The sequence below is a fragment of the Pseudophryne corroboree genome, chromosome 3 (assembly GCF_028390025.1).
Source record: "Pseudophryne corroboree isolate aPseCor3 chromosome 3, aPseCor3.hap2, whole genome shotgun sequence".
In the NCBI taxonomy this organism is placed as follows: Eukaryota; Metazoa; Chordata; class Amphibia; order Anura; family Myobatrachidae; genus Pseudophryne; species Pseudophryne corroboree.
Window position 1 is genome coordinate 192,647,705 of NC_086446.1, and position 22,824 is coordinate 192,670,528.

The window sequence follows — 22,824 nt, forward strand, 5'->3', positions numbered from 1 at the left end:
ACGCACAGATCAGCAATGCAATGAGAAGGAGTCTTAAAATAAGACTTGTCGCATCACCTTGTGCTTCTCACCTCATCACATTGTGTGATCCTTTGTGCGATTTCCTTCAACTCTTTCCTGGCCCTCTCATCCTGAAAGTCAAAGGGAAAAGTCTCCGTCCACTCCCTCAGAAGCTGGATGATTTTAGCTGCAAAGGACTTCAGCTTGGCCTGTAGACGTTAAATACAAAAAAGCATGGTCAGGTGGTCTGTTAGTCTGCATACATTCTAAGACAAGAGATTGTCAGATTAGCAAGAGCAACATCCTATCACTAATTTTTTCTGTGAAGTTATAAGAACCTTAGAGGAGTTTTATACGTTGATTCCATATGGTGGTGACCAATATGTAGAGATGTCAGTTGAATGTAGTAGAATGCAGCCACCAACATTTGTGTTGTCCATACTGGAATGGAAAGGACAGTGTCCAGATTTGTGGGTTGTTTTTTTCTTTTCTTTTAATACTATATGCCTGCACACAATGTTGTTAATGCAGAGCCCTTTACGTACAGAGACTGAGCTGCCTACACAGCAGTGGCAGGAACAGAATACATGAGTCATAGGGACCCTGTCTGTGTCTCATGTCACATTAGTTTAAAGGGGTGAGCTCATCATAGTAAAGCTGGGTACACAAAACACGATCAGTCATGCAGTCAGGATACAGAAACAGATTTGTTTATAAAATTCAGCACAGACTAATGAAATGAAAGTGTGTAGGCTACCACGCAGTGAGAATGTTTGTTTCTTCCTGTGGAAGGCACTCGTCATAGAATGAAAGTACGTAACTTCCCACGGGGCACCCCCTCAATTCTCCATCAGCCTACACGTCACATACAAAACTGAACACAAACCAATCACAGGGGTGCATGGGAGACAAGAACACAACTTTCACTTCTGTGGGTTGGAAATTCCCAGAGAAGTCACTAAACTTGTGGCCAGTGAAAAAGTGTAAATGAAAGGGCATCTATAAAAAGAGGCATGTGTAACCTTTCTAGATGGGGGGAGCTGCAACTAAGAATGTGACGTGGCAGTCTGAAAGACAACACAGACAGGGTGCTTAGTTTCAGCAGACGCCTCCTTGCATCACTGCAGTATCCTGGCAAGTGCTTTACCCTGCACTGCATCATTCATTTCTTATACAGAGAAGATAACAGGAATTATTACCATCAGGTTATATGCCTTAGCTGTCCGAGGCACTACGCCAAGGGATCATTTCTTTCAATGTAAAAACGAGATTTATACTAAAGCTGCCATGATCAGAAACGGTTAGGAAGAAGAATTAGCCCACTTAGAGTGCAGCAATGAAATGTATCAGAAAAGTGGGTGTGAGGTTATATGCTTATTATGAAATGCAGATTCTAAGCCGTCTACAGTACATCTGACCTAGACTGTTGCTACTGACAGTGTAAATGTGCAGATCACTTGTAGAAATCCATAAAGCATTTGCAGCTTGATGAATCAGTCTTAAAATCTAAAATCAATACAATGACAATTTCTTAGCCCTTGGTACCACAATGGCATAGGCCAGCAGGTAATAAATCAGCGTAAATGTTTTCTTATAAGAGGAAAATTTATTGACAACTACTCTAGTAAATAATATTCACTGCACTCTTTTCTTACTGAAAGGAATTGCTCTACTTACTAAATTGTACGTAAGTGTTTAGTCATCATCCTCTACAGTATGACGTTACAGGATGGATTAGAAATACATTGACCTGTTTCCCCCCCCCATCAGAATTTACTATTTTTAAATAAAAACAAAAAACAAAACAAAAAAAACAAACAAACAGCAATAGTCAAGCCATTGTCCTGGTTTTGCTCAAAACTAATGTTTGACCCAGTGAGTATGAAATAAACAAATGAGTCCTTTGGGATGTACTACCAATGCGGCTGCAGCTTCCTTACCTTGTCAGCCTCTGTCCCAGCTTCCAGCTGTTTGATGCAAATTTGTCCCACTTTTGCAAGAATCTCATGGGGGTGGATGAAGACGCGCGAGCTAAGCAGGAATGTGAAGATATAGGTTCTCTGTGGAGAAGAACATAAATCAAAATAAAAACCTAGCTATGTTCAGATTGTTTTATTTTTCAATTTTTATTACTGAAGTCTGATTTTTTTTTTTACATTTATTCTTTAACAATAAAAATGAATCAGCACTAACAGACCAAGTGGTATATATTCAATTGCAGTCGAAAGCTGCCATTTGTCAGAAAGACGTCAGTTTTCAACTTATTCAATAAACCCCAGAATTTTCCGACAAGTCAGGAACTCCAGCTTGTCGGAAAGCATGTGGATTGGCGGAATAGCTGCCGATCCGCGTGCTTCTGTCATAAGCGGGCCCAAATCAGACAGATTTTGGCCCCATTTCTGACAATCTCAATCCAAACTTTAAAAAAAAAGTTGGATTGAAGAGATGAGGAAGCCGAGGAGGAGATGGGGAGAGCAGGAACCCAGTGGCTGCAGCAGCGTAGCAGGAGGATGGGGCACCTCCACCGCTCACGGCAGCATCCACCCGGCTCCAGCAAGCGAGGTCCCACTTGCTGGAGCCGGGTGGACACTGCCATGAGGTCTGTGGCGGTGCCCCATCCTCCTGCTACGCTGCTGCAGCCGCTGGGTTCCTGCTCTCCCCCATCTCCTCCTCTCAGCTCCTCAATCCAACTTTTTTATTTTAAAGTTGGATTGAGATTGTCAGGAACGGCCATAGGTCCTGTCAGATCCTTTCCGACAAATGCATGAAAAATACCCGCAAGTGTCTTATTTTCCTACAGATATGAAGGGTACACTTACCAGGTAATAGTGTATAAACAGCTGCTATTCCCTCAATGCTATATAATAAAACCACAAAGGTAGGCAAAAGATACAGGACGAGTGAAATAGTGAAAAAAATATCCAAATTGTTTATTTTAATTGTTTAATACAGAGTGGCGAGCACACACGTCAACATCACAGAATCAGCCACACGTGGTATATCATATAGATATGTCCTCCTACATCTTTGCTGCAGTCCCACCAAACTGCTCCTAGCACGCTGGGTCGCGTCTGAATCTTCTAGTCTTTTTTGCAGAAAATGCATTTTAGTCACAACACGAGACTAGGACGCACCAGAAGATAGTGCTGATTAATTGGATATATGACACTGCGTGTGAGAGAGTCTGAATCGTATAGGAAGTGTTATAATGTAGCAGTCGCAGCTTCTTCTACCAATACAAGTTCTGTCCTTCGCTATATACTGTCAGTCACACACCATGTACATGTGTTCCCTATCACATCAGCACATTCTCCTTGTGCATCCTATCCACATTGCGTTGTGCCTAAGATGCATTTAGGCACCTGACGTTAGCTGCGTTACATAGGACCTGGTGGCTGACTCATGCCAGGCATCTCGCGCAGCATGGCGTTTCGAGGCTGGATGTATGACGACACATCAGTGGACTGTTTAAATAGTCAGAATCACAGTATAAGTGAAGGGTTTAATAAATTAAAAACTGGTGATTCTGATCTTAGTAGCACTATTCACATTACAGAGTCTTTAAAATAACCGATTAATACGATCGTTTTAGGTGTATGGTCACTAAAACAAGAACCAAATTGAGCCACACCTTTAACATGGCATTTCATAATCCCACAGCATGATAAAGCAGTACACACTACAGTGTATGAAGTCATTTATAGGGTCCAGCTAAGCACCATGTTCTATAGGTGTGAGCCCAAAGTGCTTCTACAAGCAAATATTTGCAATGTATCCAACATTGCTTAATTTTGGGCAGACACGCCACACAGTAAAACTATGCAAGAAACAGCCATAACATACTCTTACACACCTGAAATCAGTCCTAGTCGGAATGTGACATTTGTAGGTTTGTGAACAATCCCTTGTAGAAAGATGCAAGTCTGTATTTAAACACCTGCAGGGAGGGAGTTTGTTTCTTGCAGTCATACCATCTAATGTCTAACACCATGAAGGAATATTTATCTACTGCATCTGTAACAAGCTCTCCAGCATAACTTGTGTTAAACACATGAGAGCAGGGCTCTGCTGGCATACATCGTTTCTGTCTGCTACACTCCTGTCTGAATTGGTCTTGGCTCTATACCGCAGCGCTTGTTTGCCTTCACTATGTTTACTTTAAAATGACTTTTCCCACAGTACGTGTAACAAGGCCTGGCCAAGCTCGCTCCCAAGTGACTTCTATGGGATTTTTGACTGACGCAGCCTCACGCTTTCAGGGATAAAAAACAAAACGACGCAGCTGTGATTCATGATTCAGGGAAACCTTCTCTATTTGGCTGCCCGTTACTACAAAACAATGCAACTTCCCTGACAATCTCGGTTTACAGAAGTACTAAAAAGTTACATGCATAGCTGGGTTTTTGCACCTATCCTAATCACTACATTTGAGCTTGCCCGATTAGTTTGGTCTAACCGTTGAGTACCTAAAAATACATCACCCATTTTCAGCTGTACTTGAAAAATTAATTTTACTTCTTCGTGAACGTACCACAACATGGGTTTTTCCACAAAATTTGTTACATTTGGCAGTCAGCATTTGACCTTCCGTGCTACACTAACCCACAACATAAAGCCTGACCATTGTCATTCCATAAACTAGATGTCAAGTTACAAATCCATTACAGGAAATGCTAAAGCAAAAGCTGAACAGTCCATCTGCATTTGCTCCTCAGGCCAGCTGGACAGGTTGCTTATTGTACCACTTACAACAAATGCCACATAGGCTCATTCCCTACTACACTATGGAGGGGAAAAATATTAACACATTGCTTAGTGTTGTTACCTAGCAACATAATCGCACAATAAAGGAGGAGGTGGTTATTGCTGCATTTGCACAGGAACTGGAGAAAACCCCCTCTGACCTTTCACATTTATTGGATATTTGAAGCTGCACGTTCTGTTTCTGGGAGAGCAGAAAACAAGGAGGCAATAAACCAAAGGATTGCTTCATAGGGTTACTGCGCACAATAGGGCACCTTTAGAAAGAGAAATACTCACTATTTTGGCTACTGAAATATTCTGCCCCACATGGAGGCAATCACTGGTCTGTCATACTCCATGGGCTAACCAAATCCTTGCTTGAAGACAGTAACCGCTATTTGTAACTAGTACAAACACGTATTCTCCATTACTTCAACAGAACCATCACCGATTTGCAGGTCTTCATGTATCACACAATACACAGCGCTTAACACAGAATATTTTAGTCCTCCACATCAGTTCCTGCCCTAATGGAGTGTACAATCTATATTCCCAACAATATGGACACTTATACTAGTTATTCCTTGTCAGAAGCCAATTAAAGTACTAGTTTGCTTCAGAGTGTGGGAGGGAACTAGAGCAATCTAGAGAGAACATACCAACTACACACATAGCATGCCTCAGTGCAGAGGTACCAAAACACAGTCCAAGGCACCCCAACAGACCAGGATGTAAGTATATCCATGCTTAGCCACAGGTCACTTCATTAGTATCTCAGTCAATTTGACTTAACCATTTGTGCCGAGCCATAGACATACTTAAAATCTGTTCTGTTAGGGTGCCTTGAGGACCACATTTGGTCAATAGATCTAGAGCAAAAGTCATTAGGTTGACACCCTTTTTGGTGTAAACTTTGATTCTGTGACCTAAATTTGTTGAAACGCCAGGCTTCGGTCACTGTGCCCCGCTCTGCTTGCCACAATGTTACTAAAGGTTATGATTGGTGACCTGGATAGTCAGTGAAGCAAGGGTTAAAAACAGGAAGCCACCCCCCACAAAAAAACAAAAACAACAAACCCCAAAACACACACACACACACACACACACACACACACAAACAAACGTACGTACGTACGTACGTACAGTATTGACCATATGTGTGTTGCCCATTTGAACGTGTGGACCAAGTGCATGCCGACCATATGGAGTCAACCTACTGACTATCTAGACACTGTATACCTGTAGTCCGGACACCACATTTGGGAAACTCTGCATTTTCATGACATAAGAATGGCTTTCATTTGTAATACTGATAACAGACTTCGTATGATATCAATCTTGCAGTACAATTAAATATAATTCCCAAGTTAAGTTAGAAATGGCACTTACATCAGGATAGTAATCAACGGTGGGCACAAGCCGTTCAATCAATGTTTCCAGGGACCCAGATACCAGACAGCCATCTTGGTAAACTGGATCTCCACACTGCTCCCCCATTTCAGGCTGCACCTGCCCACTACAGGCAGAGCCAAGCATGCTGGGAAATATTGGTGTCTGTGGCATACTTTCCTGCAAGACAAAAAGAAGAATTAATAAACACTGGTTAAATATAGTTTAGTGACCAGAAGAAGCATATCCCACAGCCATGCAAAATTCAACTGCTATGGCTTTATTCAATTAGATGCTACATTTGTTGTTATGCAAACAACGCCTGTTTATTATGGAGACAGACATCCTTATAAATAAGGTCTACACAGAATGGTATAGCATAAGGCAAATCACTTGCATTATAATGAATAATCTGGTGATCACGTTTATCAGAGTGAACAATATGGTGGATCACAACAGCATGGTTTGCTCTACATGTGGTATGTGCAAGGATGTGTGTGAAACACACCAACTGGACAGAAACTGGCATTACTCCCATCATGTAGCAAACTTCTCTCAACACTCAACTCAGCCTTGTGGCCACATGCAATTATTTGGGAAACTAGGGCTAGTATAGAGTTTCTGTGACTGGATAAGGCACGTAGCATGGATCGTTGGTAGCTGTCAAATTAGGGAATACTCATAAATTGACAAGACAACTAATTTCATGCTTCATGGAACAGAATGTCCCCAAAGAGAATGTTTGTCTAAAAAAAAAAAAAATTCCTTGCAGTTTTCTCCGGTACCATTTGCCTAGAACACACATTCCTTCTTCTTAAGCACCACTAAGAAACAAAGTCTTGAGGACTCCATTAATTGCTTGTGCTCTGATTATGCAAGAAAAGTCATAACAGATTTTGACATATGTCAGATTCCAATCCCCTCACCAGAAAAGACTCCCAGTCAGACGAGTTATGTGAGATTGGAATGTCGTCTGGTTACAGTAAATAAAGCGCTTTTACAATCCAAGTTCAGTACCAGAGTTTTGTTTGTGAACACCATGACATGTTGCTATTTACAGTAACAGGCTGAACTTTCAGCACAAAAACTTAACCTGAGCTATCTGGAAGCACAATGCCTTGTCTACAGGTCACCTGAAGCAATTCATTCTGGAAATTACGTGAAGGTTGTTTATGAAACAAACTAGTACAAAAGAATACTGATAAAAAAAATTTTTTAAAAACCCAACAAAAAACTGTCAGGTATTCAGGGATAGGGGTTTTAAAATTCCCAACGAAGCACGGGTATAGCAGAGACTCATGTCTTACCAATATATAGGTATCAAGTTCAAAACTAGCTATTTGCCTTTCCCAAATGCCAAAGGAGCAGAATCTGCGAGCACTATAGGGATACACATTCTCAGTCAATGCCCAACACCATATTCCAACTTTGGAAACCACTTTAGTGCACTACAGAACCAATTCTATGCTAGAGCCTGTCGCAGGTGCAAAGGTTATTTAGAAAGGGAGGGAAAAAATAAAAAAAAATGAGAGTTAAGTTCTTCAATCTTATATATTGCCGCTCTCTGCAGCCCGAGAGAAGACTGTTATATAGAATTGCATGGTAGTATTTCATAAGAGAGATATCAGCCAAACTAAATACGCATTAAAAGTAGTGATGAGCGGGTTCGGTTCCTCGGAAACCGAACCCACCCAAACTTCACCCATTTTACACGGGTCCGAGGCGCGCCAGAACGTCATCCCGCTGTCGGATTCTCAAGAGATTCCGATTCTATATAAGCAGTCGCGCGTTGCCGCCATTTTCACTCGTGCATTGGAAATGTTAGGGAGAGGACGTGGCTGGCGTCCTCTCCGTTTATTGTTGAACTTGATTGATTGTGCTTTATTGCTTAATTGTGGGGAGGACTGGGGAGCAGATGTATAATATAGAAGTACAGTACAGAGTTTTGCTGATCAGTGACCACCAGTTTTATCCGTTCTCTGCCTGAAAAAAACGCTCCTTATCTGTGCTCAGTGTGCTGCATATATCTGTGCTCACACTCCTTAATTGGTGGGACTGGGGAGCAGCTGTATATATAGCAGAAGTACAGTGCAGTTTTGCCGACAGTGACCACCAGTATACGTTGTCTGCCTGAAAAACACTCCATATCTGTGCTGCATTGTAGACAGTATATAGTAGGAGTACAGTGCAAAATTTTGCTGACCACCAGTATATAATATATAAAAGTACGGTACAGAAGGCCACTGCTGTACCTACCTCTGTGTCGTCAAGTATACTATCCATCCATACCTGTGGTGCATTTCAGTTTTGCACAGTTTACTGACCACCAGTATATAATATATAGCAGTACGGTACAGTAGGCCACTGCTCTACCTACCTCTGTGTCGTCAAGTATACTATCCATCCATACCTGTGGTGCATTTCAGTTGTGCGCAGTATATATAGTAGTAGGCCATTGCTATTGATACTGGCATATAATTCCACACATTAAAAAATGGAGAACAAAAATGTGGAGGTTAAAATAGGGAAAGATCAAGATCCACTTCCACCTCGTGCTGAAGCTGCTGCCACTAGTCATGGCCGAGACGATGAAATGCCATCAACGTCGTCTGCCAAGGCCGATGCCCAATGTCATAGTAGAGAGCATGTAAAATCCAAAACACAAAAGTTCAGTAAAATGACCCAAAAATCAAAATTGAAAGCGTCTGCTGAGAAGCGTAAACTTGCCAATATGCCATTTACTACACGGAGTGGCAAGGAACGGCTGAGGCCCTGGCCTATGTTCATGGCTAGTGGTTCAGATTCAGATGAGGATGGAAGCACTCATCCTCTCGCTAGAAAAATGAAAAGACTTAAGCTGGCAAAAGCACAGCAAAGAACTGTGCATTCTTCTAAATCACAAATCCCCAAGGAGGGTCCAATTGTGTTGGTTGCGATGCCTGACCTTCCCAACACTGGACGGGAAGAGCTTGCGCCTTCCACCATTTGCACGCCCCCTGCAAGTGCTGGAAGGAGCACCTGCAGTCCAGTTCCTGATAGTCAAATTGAAGAGGTCACTGTTGAAGTACACCAGGATGAGGATATGGGTGTTGCTGGCGCTGGGGAGGAAATTGACAAGGAGGATTCTGATGGCGAGGTGGTTTGTTTAAGTCAGGCACCCGGGGAGACACCTGTTGTCCGTGGGACGAATATGGCCATTGACATGCCTGGTCAAAATACAAAAAAAAAAATAAAAAAAAATAATCAGCTCTTCGGTGTGGAATTATTTCAACACAAATGCGGACAACAGGTGTCAAGCCGTGTGTTGCCTTTGTCAAGCTGTAATAAGTAGAGGTAAGGACGTTAACCACCTAGGAACATACTCCCTTATGCGTCACCTGGACCGCATTCATCAGAAGTCAGTGACAAGTTCAAAAACTTGGGGTGACAGCGGAAGGAGTCCACTGACAACTAAATCCCTTCCTCTTGTAACCAAGCTCCTGCAAACCACACCACCAACTCCCTCAGTGTCAATTTCCTCCTTACCCAGGAAAGCCAATAGTCCGGCAGGCCATGTCACTGTCAAGTCTGACGAGTCCTCTCCTGCCTGGGATTCCTCCGATGCATCCTTGAGTGTAACGCCTACTGCTGCTGGCGCTGCTGTTGTTGCTGCTGGGAGTCGATCGTCATCCCAGAGGGGAAGTCGGAAGACCACTTGTACTACTTCCAGTAAGCAATTGACTGTCCAACATTCCTTTGCGAGGAAGATTAAATATCACAGCAGTCATCCTGCTGCAAAGCAGATAACTCAGGCCTTGGCAGCCTGGGCGGTGAGAAACGTGGTTCCGGTATCCACCGTTAATTCAGAGGCAACTAGAGACTTGATTGAGGTACTGTGTCCCCGGTACCAAATACCATCTAGGTTCCATTTCTCTAGGCAGGTGATACCGAAAATGTACACAGACCTCAGAAAGAGTCACCAGTGTCCTAAAAAATGCAGTTGTACCCAATGTCCACTTAACCACGGACATGTGAACAAGTGGAGCAGGGCAGACTCAGGACTATATGACTGTGACAGCCCACTGGGCAGATGTATTGCCTCCCACAGCAAGAACAGCAGCGGCGGCACCAGTAGCAGCATCTCGCAAACGCCAACTCGTTCCTAGGCAGGCTACGCTTTGTATCACCGCTTTCCAGAAGAGGCACACAGCTGACAACCTCTTACGGAAACTGAGGAACTCATCGCAGAATAGCTTACCCCAATTGGACTCTCCTGGGGATTTGTGACATCGGACAACGCCAGCAATATTGTGCGTGCATTACATCTGGGCAAATTCCAGCACGTCCCATGTTTTGCACATACATTGAATTTGGTGGTGCAGAATTATTTAAAAAACGACAGGGGCGTGCAAGAGATGCTGTCGGTGGCCCGAAGAATTGCGGGCCACTTTCGGCATTCAGCCACCGTGTGCCGAAGACTGGAGCACCACCAAACATTCCTGAACCTGCCCTGCCATCATCTGAAGCAAGAGACGGAAACGAGGTGGAATTCAACCCTCTATATGCTTCAGAGGATGGAGGAGCAGCAAAAGGCCATTCAAGCCTATACATCTGCCCACGATATAGGCAAAGGAGGGGGAATGCACCTGACTCAAGCGCAGTGGAGAATGATTTCAACGTTGTGCAAGGTTCTGCAACCCTTTGAACTTGCCACACGTGAAGTCAGTTCAGACACTGCCAGCCTGAGTCAGGTCATTCCCCTCATCAGGCTTTTGCAGAAGAAGCTGGAGACATTGAAGGAGGAGCTAAAACAGAGCGATTACGCTAGGAATGTGGGACTTGTGGATGGAGCACTTCATTCGCTTAACCAGGATCCACGGGTGGTCAATCTGTTGAAATCAGAGCACTACATTTTGGCCACCGTGTTCGATCCTAGATTTAAAAGCTACGTTGTATCTCTCTTTCCGGCAGGCACAAGTCTGCAGAGGTTCAAAGACCTGCTGGTGAGAAAATTGTCAAGTCAAGCGGAACGTGACCCGTCAACATCTCCTCCTTCACATTCTCCCGCAACTGGGGGTGCAAGGAAAAGGCTAAGAATTCCGAGCCCACCCGCTGGCGGTGATGCAGGGCAGTCTGGAGCGAGTGCTGATATCTGGTCCGGACTGAAGGACCTGCCAACGATTACTGACATGTCGTCTACTGTCACTGCATACGATTCTCTCACCATTGAAAGAATGGTGGATGATTATATGAGTGACCGCATCCAAGTAGGCACGTCAGACAGTCCGTACGTATACTGGCAGGAAAAAGAGGCAATTTGGAGGCCCTTGCACAAACTGGCTTTATTCTACCTAAGTTGCCCTCCCTCCAGTGTGTACTCCGAAAGAGTGTTTAGTGCAGCCGCTCTCACCTTGTCAGCAATCGGCGTACGAGGTTACTTCCAGAAAATGTGGAGAAGATGATGTTCATCAAAATGAATTATAATCAATTCCTCCGTGGAGACATTCACCAGCAGCAATTGCCTCCAGAAAGTACGCAGAGACCTGAGATGGTGGATTCCAGTGGGAACAAATTAATAATCTGTGAGGAGGGGGATGTACACAGTGAAAGGGGTGAGGAATCGGAGGATGATGATGAGGTGGACATCTTGCCTCTGTAGAGCCAGTTTGTGCAAGGAGAGATTGATTGCTTCTTTTTTTGGTGGGGGCCCAAACCAACCAGTCATTTCAGTCACAGTTGTGTGGCAGACCCTGTCGCTGAAATGATGGGTTGGTTAAAGTGTGCATGTCCTGTTTATACAACATAAGGGTGGGTGGGAGGGCCCAAGGACAATTCCATCTTGCACCTCTTTTTTCTTTCATTTTTCTTTGCATCATGTGCTGTTTGGGGACAATTTTTTTGAAGTGCCATCCTGCCTGACACTGCAGTGCCACTCCTAGATGGGCCAGGTGTTTGTGTCGGCCACTTGGGTCGCTTAGCTTAGCCATCCAGCGACCTCAGTGCAAATTTTAGGACTAAAAATAATATTGTGAGGTGTTCAGAATAGACTGAAAATGAGTGGAAATTATGGTTATTGAGGTTAATACTACTATGGGATCAAAATGACCCCCAAATTCTATGATTTAAGCTGTTTCAGGGATTTTTGTAAAAAAAAAAAAAAAAAAAAAAAAAAAAAAACTAATCCAAAACACACCCGAATCCGACAAAAAAATTTCAGGGAGGTTTTGCCAAAACGCGTCCGAATCCAAAACAAGGCCGCGGAACCAATCCAAAACACAAAACCCGAAAAATGTCCGGTGCACATCACTAATTAAAAGCTACAAGGGAAAATTATTTAAAAAAATAATGGAGGAGAACAAAAAAATCCAACAATAAAGCAGAGGTAGCAGAGGCTGCAAGTCAGGTCAGTTGTTACCCATCTCTGCCAATATATTGCTTCTGACAACCCATCTTAACTTCCATTAAATAAGATACTACTAATTCTTCCCATTTAGCAGCTACATAAGTTATAATTATTGGTTTTGGACTAGGAGTGGGTAATGCAAGAGGAGACTATTCTGTTGTAGAGGCAATTAGACATTTACCATTGCTTTCTACTGCCAACACAAAATAAGCTCCAAAACAAGTAACATTATATATTATAGAACATTTGAAATGCATTACTGCACACTGACATATAAGGTGGGTTAAAGTTATAGACACTTGGCCAGAGTCCCAAGTGTAAGGTGGTGACGTGTTGTGTTTGTCTGATTTGATGAACCTCCGGGATCTGAAACATCCTGTGTCTCAGAGGAAAGTCCTCAGCTCCCTCCCTCTGGACTGCTTGTTTACTAGAAGACACAGCATGGATTTTACAGAGACTTCTGCAGGGTAGACTATCCCTGCAGGGTTCAGCATTATAAGTAGCACCTTAGCATCAATTCATAACCTCTAATTGGAGGCTCAGAATGGACTGAGGCAGCAACAATGCAGCCAGGCAGAAAGCTCTCCTCTAGGTGTGTGCGGCTATTAAGTCATTTTCACAAAACCTATGAAGCGGGCTTGAAAAACAGTACTTTGTGTGCCTGTTCCATACTTACATGTATTTACTGTGAGTCACTACACTCCATTCACTTACTAATTTCCTTACAGAGTGCCACATACAAAAGCTACTTATTAAGCGCCTCTGCCAACGCATGCACTGCTGTTCAACAATAACGCCATACAATATAAAGTCTATGAAAATCAGGTTGTTTTAAAGACTAAAAAAAAAGGCAATATAAAAGACAATTAGGCGATGGGATAGGAATACGAATGGAGAGGGGAAAAAAATTCCTTTAATGTTGGAGTCATTTTGAAACATTTAAAGAAAATACGTACACACAATTGTGGCGTTGGGTACAATATGCCAGCGGTCAGTAGCCTATCCACAGCATCCCGATGCTTACAATCCTGACAGGGGCTAGGTACATATACTTACCTGGCCACAATGAATACCTAACCCTACCTTTCCACAGCCTAAAACCAATCCCTACCCCTCCCTCTCCCAGCCTAACATTTCCTGGTGGTGCCTAAGCCTACCCCTTCCTCCCCTTCCCCTTCCCTAGCTTACCAGAGCGCAGCCAAGGTACTCTCGTTCAAAATTCCGGTGCTGGGATTGTGAACCCTGTCAGGATTCCAACGTTTTTAATTCTACTGGCGAGCTCCCAGCCGGATCCCCACAAGTGTGCCATACATATGTGGTATTGAGTCTACTACAATAGCATTAGAGAGAATATGAATACTCCCAACTGTACCACAGCAAAAGAAACACTGAAGTTATGCAAACAAAGCTGATTAGCCATTATTAGGCACCAACATAGGACATACCTCTGCACAGTGAGTGGAGCATAATGTAAATACAAGGTAAGAACCTGAAACAGGGGTTAAAGACAGCCCTGTCCAAATTGGCTTACTATCCAAGATGTGGGGGAAGCTAGATACATAGGGGGAATGCAAATGTTTGAAAAGTCGGTTGGGTGTCTTTTACTGTCTATTAGATAGGAAAAGACAGACAAACAACCGACTACCCCCACATAGGGTGATAATCATAGTGGCTGTTCGCGGTGGAAAGGTGCAGCATGATAATCATCCGTCATTTGCAGCTGACATTTTGGTGCAGTTACTGGAGGAACGGGAGAGTGGCTGTAAACTTAGATGCTTTGAAAGGAAGTGCAAAAGAAAGGAAGGAACATTACACCACAGGTTCTCAAGCTCTGTCCTTAAGACCACAAACAGTTCACATTTTTCAGGTCTCCTCTCAAAATTGCAAGTGAAATAATTAGCTCCACCTGTGGGACCAGAGCCGGCCTTAACCAATATGATGCCCTAGGCAAGATTTTGGCTGGTGCCCCCTAGCACCGCCGCTAGTTCTGTAGGAGATGCCTGGCATGAGTCAGCTGGCAGCACTGCTAAAGTCGTGCGCCTTTTGGTTATGAAAATGCATTTTATTTGCATTACTATGTGGCTAGGATGCACAAGCAGCTTCTGCTGATTAAAATGATATGCAGCATGCCTATATTCTGTGTGCGACATTGGCTGTATCTGCATACAAAATGCTACATTACAGTGATTTCCAGGAATACACTGTAATGTAGCATTTCGTATGCAGATACAGCCGCAGTCACATACAGAATATAGGCATGCCGCATATCATTTTAATTAGCAGAAGCTGCTGGTGCCCCTAAGCATACCAAATGCCCTAGGCATTTGCCTAGTTTGCCTATGCCTAAGGCCGGCTCTGTGTGGGACTTAAAAATGTATCAGTGAGTAATGTATACACCTGCGCACCAGCTAGGTGACCTGGAAAACATGAACTGTGTTGGGTCCAGAGGAGAACCACTGTTTTACACTAAAGGAGGGAGGTTCTAGCTAAGTATGGCTTTAACTCAATGGGAATGCTCATTCTGCAAAATATGGTTCTTCATACACCCACAGTATGCAAAACCAGTGGTGCACCAGCTGCTCATAATTATAGTCGTACTTTCCTACTGAGGATAAAAAAAAGCATAGTATAGATCAGTCGTTCTCAAACTCTGTCCTCAGGACCCCAAACAGCTTACGTTTTCCAGGTCACCTGGCAGGTGCCCTCATTACTCCCTAACAGAGAGAACATACATATGGGGAAGAACTAGTCCATAAAAATGTTTGAAAAAAAAAAAAAGTTATGTACAGCTGGTTAATCAATATCTATTATATGTCTCAGGGTTCATTCTATCAGTGAAAGAGCAAACCAAAAATAACAGTACAGCAGGTTAGCAGAGAATGGTCTAGCAGACGCTTGGAACAAATTTGCTTTTGGTATATTGACATGCCAACATAAAGTGCAGGTATCTCTAACCACCATCTGCATGCCAAAACTAGGTACTAATTATGAGAAAATACACTACATACATACATACATACATATATATATTAGATCATATATTCTAGCACACCCCACCACCTCTCTAAACCATCTTAAAACGGACATGTTATTTATAAGGTAGCGCTCTATGGGGTCGATTCTATTCGGCAACTAATGAACAGCGTCGGGAATTAGCTCCCGACGCTATTCAATTCAGCAACTAGTTACGTCGGCGATGGCCCGTTCTCGCCGACAAAACAGGTTGAATTGTTGGGAGAACGGGCATTCTCCGACTTAACTCCCCGGCGTGAGGCCGATTCCCGACAGAATCAGCCTCGCGCCGGCCGCGAGGCAGCACTTTTGTCGGGTTTCTCTTCTCATCCCCCGGGGATGAGAAGAATTCCCGACAATTGCAGGTAATTAGTTGCTGAATTGAATAGCGTCTGGAGCGAATTCCGGGCGCTATTCATTAGTTGCCTAATAGAATCGACCCCAATGAATCATAGATAGAGGTGCTATTGCAATATTCAATAGACAACTCATGCGCCAGAAGTAGCTAATCGTTTGTTTTTTTAAAGTGAAGACTTTAATAACCACAAAAAAAAAAAAAATTGGACTGAATTACTGTATATACTTGAGTATAAGTCGAGTTTTTCAGCACATTTTTTGTGCTGAAAAAGCCCCCCCTCGGCTTATACTCGAGTGATGCTCCAGGACCACAATGCATCCGGGTGAGCGGCGCCCGCAAACTCCTGCCCTCCCCTGTGGAGCCATTTGCATCTGCTTCCGGGTGAACTAGGTGAGCGGCGCCCATAGCACAGCGCTATGCAAAGCCGTCCACAAAGCTGCTCATCTGCTGGTAATACCCTGGCACTGCGCACCACAGTAAGCAGATGGATGTGAGCTTGCAGTACATTTTTCCTTTCGTCATTTTTACAAGCTTAGCAGTTACTGAAATCCCATACAGCAGTGTATATGTGAGCAAGCGGCACCCTCATACCATTTTGACTGTTTGCTATGCATATAACATGACTATGACTATGCAATCTCCCTTACTTCAACTAGTCCACATTACACTGTAGCTGCTGCATTTCCCAACCTAGGCTTATACTAGAGTCAATAAGTTTCCCATTTTTTTGTGGTAAAATTAGGTGCCTCGGCTTATATTCGGGGCGACTTATACTCGAGTATATACGGTAGGTAGGTGTGGGTGCTGGGAGAAGAATCAGGTAGCCATCTAGGACAAGCTACTTGTTTAAAATCATCCATACTGCATTCAAATATTCAGAGAGCTACTTCTACAGTACACCACCACACAGGCACTCAGCGGAAAACATGCCTGGAATGGAACCTTGGGAATCCTGATTACTGTCTGTGTTATGACAGAGCTGGATTACACAAGACACCGCTCAGTACAAGCATTGCCTAGGTTTTCATTAATCATGCAGATGCAATCTCCCTGTAAGATCTTTTATGCCGGCCATGTCTCCCTTTCTACAGGTGTCAACGCATAGCATGTCCAATATAAATATTACAAGATTACCGAGGTACAAATCTCACCATTTGGAATACAATGACAAATACAGATCTAATAAATACAGATCTAAAGGAAAATCCAAACATTTAGAAATATCACAGTCCCAACCACATTGGGAAGCTATGGAAGATATACTCCAGGATCACTATATACATGTACTTAAACACTGCTTTACAGATTTACATGATCCTGTAAAATGTAATCTGGACACAAAGTAACAGACTAAAAAAAGAAAAGCCATAAAGCGTGGTAGTGTGTAATGAATGTACAACAACTCCATTCCTAGGATTCTTAGTATATTGGCATTCTTTGTTTTAATATCCAAATCATTCCTACTCTCAAGCCCACATCAAAGTTCTCATCACAGTAATGCTGTTTGTGTGACAGTTTGCTGGCGCCAGGTGGGATTTCTGCAAGTATGCTCCAGTCCAATCAGCATATGTTCACTGAGAGCACTGTGCAAAACATAGCTACGTTTCTAGCGACATCTCAAAGAAGAAATCAGGGGATGATAAACTGGACCCAGAACTGTGCTGTCCAAGTATTTACATAGGAAGGGGGGGGGGAAGTGTATGGCTCAACCAGAAGGAGATCTGCATAGCGTCCTGAAAGTATGCTGAGGATCCCAGCTATGCGTTGCCTTGTGGCATTCAGATTGTGTGTTTTTTCAAGCTGTGAAATAACACATAGATGCCAAGATGAAGCAGAGTATGTATGTATGTGTGTATGTATGTATGTATGTATGTATGTATGTCACAAATTATTGCAATTACAAAAACACACCTTCTTACAAACCACACTATAGAGCTACAATGTCATTAACTATTTTAAATGCCACCTTAGTGGCACAATGTCACAAAGCACAGCCAACAAATGTGAAGGAAAAGCATCCAATGTGCTGGCTACTGCTCCTCCACGTCAGCATTATGCTCAGTGTGGCACCTAGATACTTCTAGTCCTACCCCCACCTTCCAACTCTCATAGGTAAGCAGTGGGGGCGCAATGCCGTGGGGACAGGGTACCACCAGGACTCATGCCAGCCCTGTATACTTGTGCACTTAACTTAAATGTTCCTCTATTGAAAGTGTGTAACAAATGACACTTTAATATAAATAGGGCATGCAGCAATCTTCATTTTGGTTAGCCAATAGGTTTAACAAATAATGTGCAGGGATAAAGTATAATATAAGATATTGGATGTAAGGCCATGTACGGCTCTAAATTAAATAAGCCCAATTTGTTTTGGTCTACCAGGTGGCTTCATCCTTAATAAATCTATCATAAGATGGTATTCAGCATTGAATACATTTGTCCAGGGCTGCCATCGGAAACTGTGGGGCCCAGGACTGACAAAATAAGCAGCAGCCCCCCCCCAACCTAAAAAGAAATTATATTATTAATAGATATAGATATATAGAGAGAGATTGAAGAAAATTTTTTAAATTATATATACACACATACACCTTTAGAAGAATGGCTGCCACCTCAGAGGAGACAGTTATTAAAGATAATAGGGGAGCCTCCTCTAGTATCTTTAATAACCATCTCCTATGAGGTGGTGGCCATTTTGGGAGGGACGCTTACCATTGATGCTTGAAGCGTCCTCTCCCCCTACTGTGACAGAGTCAGATCTCGGGCACGAAAAAGGGGGCAGAGCGGCAGGCGAACTGCGGCATGAGTGGCCCGGGCCCTCTCCTCTGTTAGAGAGGCCGGGCCCGGGACTACTGTGCCCACAGCACCCCACTGATGGCGGGCCTGCAATTGTCTTAGTACACAGACCACCACACTTGTATGGCTTATCAAGAATTAACTATCCAAGAATAAGATATTAGAAGTTATAAAAGTTTGGAGAGCAATAAAATGGAGATAGCGTACCAGCCAATCAGCTTCTGCCTTATATTTTACAAGCTGTGCTTGAAAAATGACAGGAGCCGATTGGTGGGTAATTTCTCTTCAAATGTTATCTCTCTCCAAGCTTTGATAAATATTTTTAAAAGAACACATTTATAAACACATTAGTAACTACTGAATAGCATGCCACTATAAAAGTTCTACCACCTGCAATGCATGGTGCAAACATTATGGATTAATTTCAAATACAAAAAAATCTGATGAGCAAAAGCCACGTTTGTAAGTTTGACCAGCATGGGTCTATGTATTGAATTTTTAATTTCATTCATTATGGGCAAACCATAGCTGCCCTAAGTAAATACATACTGTTTTGTACCAGAGTGTCACTTAAAAGTTCCAAGAGATGGCTGAATGCGGGATATAAAATCCAAACACAGAAATAGCGTGTATTTCGCAGTAAGGTCTCACCAACAAACACTGGCGTGCGCAGCACATTTTATTAGGGGTGCACTGTCAGAGGGGTGTGTCTAGCACCACCTTTTGGGCGTGTCTAACACCATCTTTTGATGGTCAACGCATATAAAATATCCACCTTTGTACCAATCCTAATAAAGCAGATACATTGTCAGATGTTGTGGTGTGCACCAAACACCCCTGATGGCACTCACTGCAATTACACTGCTCCTCCTCAGCCTGGTCTGGCTCCCCCTCTCTTTCCCCTGCAAGCTGCAGCAGCTTACTTACAAGTCAGTAACTATGCTGACACTGACTGTCGCAGACTAGTACTGCTGCTGCTGGAAAAACGAGTGACGTGTCAATGCTGCTGACGGCCGTCTGCCAGTATTGAATTTGTCTTCCTAAGAGGAACGCTGGCTGCATACTGATCCTCATCAGTGGCTGGCATTGGCATAGCATAGAAGGAGAGAGGTGGGCGTGTGGCGGGTGTGACGGGTGGGCGTGCAAGCAGCATGACGTAATCACGTCACATCACACTGTTTTTGTACATGGAGGTGGAGCTGGGAATTTGAAAGACGGTGTCAGTGGCACCCTTGATTAACCCAGGCGTACGGTCAGTAATGCAGTCCTGACAGGGTGCAGCACAGAGGGGACAGTAATCAGCCTGCTCGGCGATCGCTGCATCAGGCATGTGAGAATGGGGTGCCAGACATTAGGGGGTGCCTGTGCGCACCAGGCACCCCCCCTGCGTACACCTATGCCAACAAACAGAAAACAGGTGGGAAAATAGAATATTAGGATGGAAATTAAAAAAAGATGCAGTTAAAAAAAAAAAAAAAAGGGATCATTTCTAGATAAACAGAAGTACAATACTGTATGTACTCATTAGTGTTCTGTACATGGCTTACTAACTTCTTATGTCAATATTGGGAGCCCCTGAACTCACGCTGACAATATATTACATTAGCAATATTGTTTTTTGTATTTTGATACTATGGTGCACTTTGTTAGCATCACTGTGTCCCAAATCTGTCAGTGTAGTGACACAGCAACGGGTCTCCTTTAATAAAGCACAGTAGTTTCATAAGGTTTTCTTTAAAATGCAAATGTAGTGTACAGGGGAAAAAATAAAAATAATGAACGGACAAACAAGGACTGACTGTTTATATAGTTAATTGGTGGGTTTTAAATATAGCCAATTGATGTTATATTGCTTTGAAATTCCTATAATGTACTGCACAAGCATGGAGGGCCAACTAGTTATCATCTAGCGCTACCTTGTAAGTAACACAATCACTTTCCGTTGTACATTTTTGCATTGTGGAAACCCCCTTTTCAGGACACTTAAAGGCCGATTCAGAAGGAACCAATTTATTTTTAAAAAGTCAATGAACAAAGGTCAGCACCTAAGCACTGTGATGGTGTGGAGTCACAACACACACCTACCATAAAACAGGATTAAACCGCTAAGGCAACTCAACATAAAAACTTGCAATGTATGGAAAGGACAATGCTCTCCTGCAACACAACTGTAACCTCACGTGCCATGTGATCCCCTTGTGTAACATTTAAGGGTAATCATTCATTTAACAGGCAACAAAATAATGTTACACCTGCTCCTCCCTCTAGAAAGGCAACAAATTACGTTATTATGGGACAAACTATTTGCTGAAGTGTTCAGAAGAAAAAATATTGAATGACATTCAGTGTTCATTCCACCACATCCAAAACAAGACAAACAACAACCAGGAAAACAGCACCAACACTAGCAGAACACGGAAGTAAGGTGCACAAATAAACGTATGCAAGCAGGAGCTGTTCTTCCAACAATATGAAAGCTTTAACACTCAAGAGTTCTCTCTGTAACCAGCTTTTCATAGAGAAAGCAGGGAAAGCTGTCCAAAGGAACCAATCAGCTTCTGGCATTTATCTAGAATGGTCTATGAAATGGGAGTCGCTCCATTATCTCTCTCCAAGTCTTGATACATCTCCCCTAGAACAAGAAAACTAAACAGATAGAAAAGCATCCCGTCCTATACAGTTTATTCTGCATATTAAATTGGCGGCAAGGTACAAACAACAATGTTCCACAGGGTGTCTGAGTAGGAATACATTTTTTTAGCCTTCACCCCTAAAGGTACAGGCAAATGGGATTATCTACAGTAATATCCAGAATCCTGCACAAAGTGTGTGAACTTACAGGTATTATGGTAGGTAACCTGAACATTAGTCTGTTTGTATACATTTATATTTGTGGTTTTATATATAGACTAATATAAAGCTTACGTACATATTTTAGACAGACTTTTGGGAGCTGGACATAAACTTGCCATCACACTGCGGGGAAGGAGACTATTTGCATTTTTAATACAGCTTTCAGATCGCAAATGCCGGATCCCACTCTGTAAGAGAAACTTGTCCTTACCGGGTGGGATCCGGCATTTGCTCTGCTATGGTGGCTTTCCGACCCGGCAATATACCGGGTCGGTTGCCATAGCAGCAGGGACGGGGGTGGAGGCGGCGCTGGGAGATAAGCTCATCCTGCGCCGCCTCTCCCTATGCTGTGAATGGGAGCCATGTCACATCGACACGGCTCCCATTCACACTGCGCCTGACCCGGTATTCAACCCGGGTATAATCCTTCTTTTATACCGGGTTGAATTACCGGGTCAGGCGACCCGCTAATTCGGTGCAAGTGCTTTCACATCGCACACTGACCCGTTTCGACGCGGCAATATGCCGTGTCGATACCGGGTTATTTGTGCGATGTGAAAGGGGTATTAATAAGCGCATGATTGAGCATTCACAGAATAAATAGGGTTTCGTATTTCCATAAACAAAGCAGTCTAGAACATCTCAGGAACAGCATGTTACAGCAACCACTGTTCCTGCAAACTTTATTTCTGAATAGCCGTGATAAAATGAGGGGGGGGGGGGGGGGGAATAATAATTTGCAGCAATATTGCGGATATCAGTACAATAAAAATAATGCTGAATATGGCCCCAAATGCACTGGGGAGGGGGGTGTTACATACTAACTTAAGCACTATACAATAGCACATGTACCATTTAGTGTAATTAGCCATGTGTGTCCTTTGGTTAATCTAGCCAAGATTAGTTAACATATAAGTGAATGTTAAGGAAAATTTAAGTATTACCTTTATCAATCAAGCAAATAGTTTTATTAAATGAAAGCACTCAAAACATAGCCAGAGATGGTCAATACAAGTTTGGCAGGTCAACAGTCACTAGGTCGACATGGACAAATGGTCAACAAATGACAGAACAACATGGCTTTTTTTTGTAAAAAAATAAAATGAACTTTTTCATACTTTACCATCCACATGGACTACGACTGAAAATAGTAACATGTGCCGTGCTCAGCGAGGCACTTTCGATCGCCATGCAAGGGGACGCAGCACACTTATCGGGGTTCCTGGACATGTTACAGAAAAAAATTACACTGAAAACAGTTCAAAAATCCAGGTCATCCTTTTCATGTGTT

The 22,824-nt window shown here is 43.1% G+C and overlaps 1 protein-coding gene across 1 annotated transcript in view; it reads right to left on the minus strand.

Annotated features, from left to right (window-relative positions):
• The window catches only part of RASGEF1A (RasGEF domain family member 1A), a 30,743-nt gene that overhangs the window by 5,837 nt on the left and 2,082 nt on the right, over window positions 1-22,824 (minus strand). Inside the window, 3 exon segments of the mRNA XM_063963124.1 lie at window positions 58-209; window positions 1,941-2,060; window positions 6,133-6,312. Coding sequence (XP_063819194.1) covers window positions 58-209; window positions 1,941-2,060; window positions 6,133-6,312 — 452 coding nt within the window.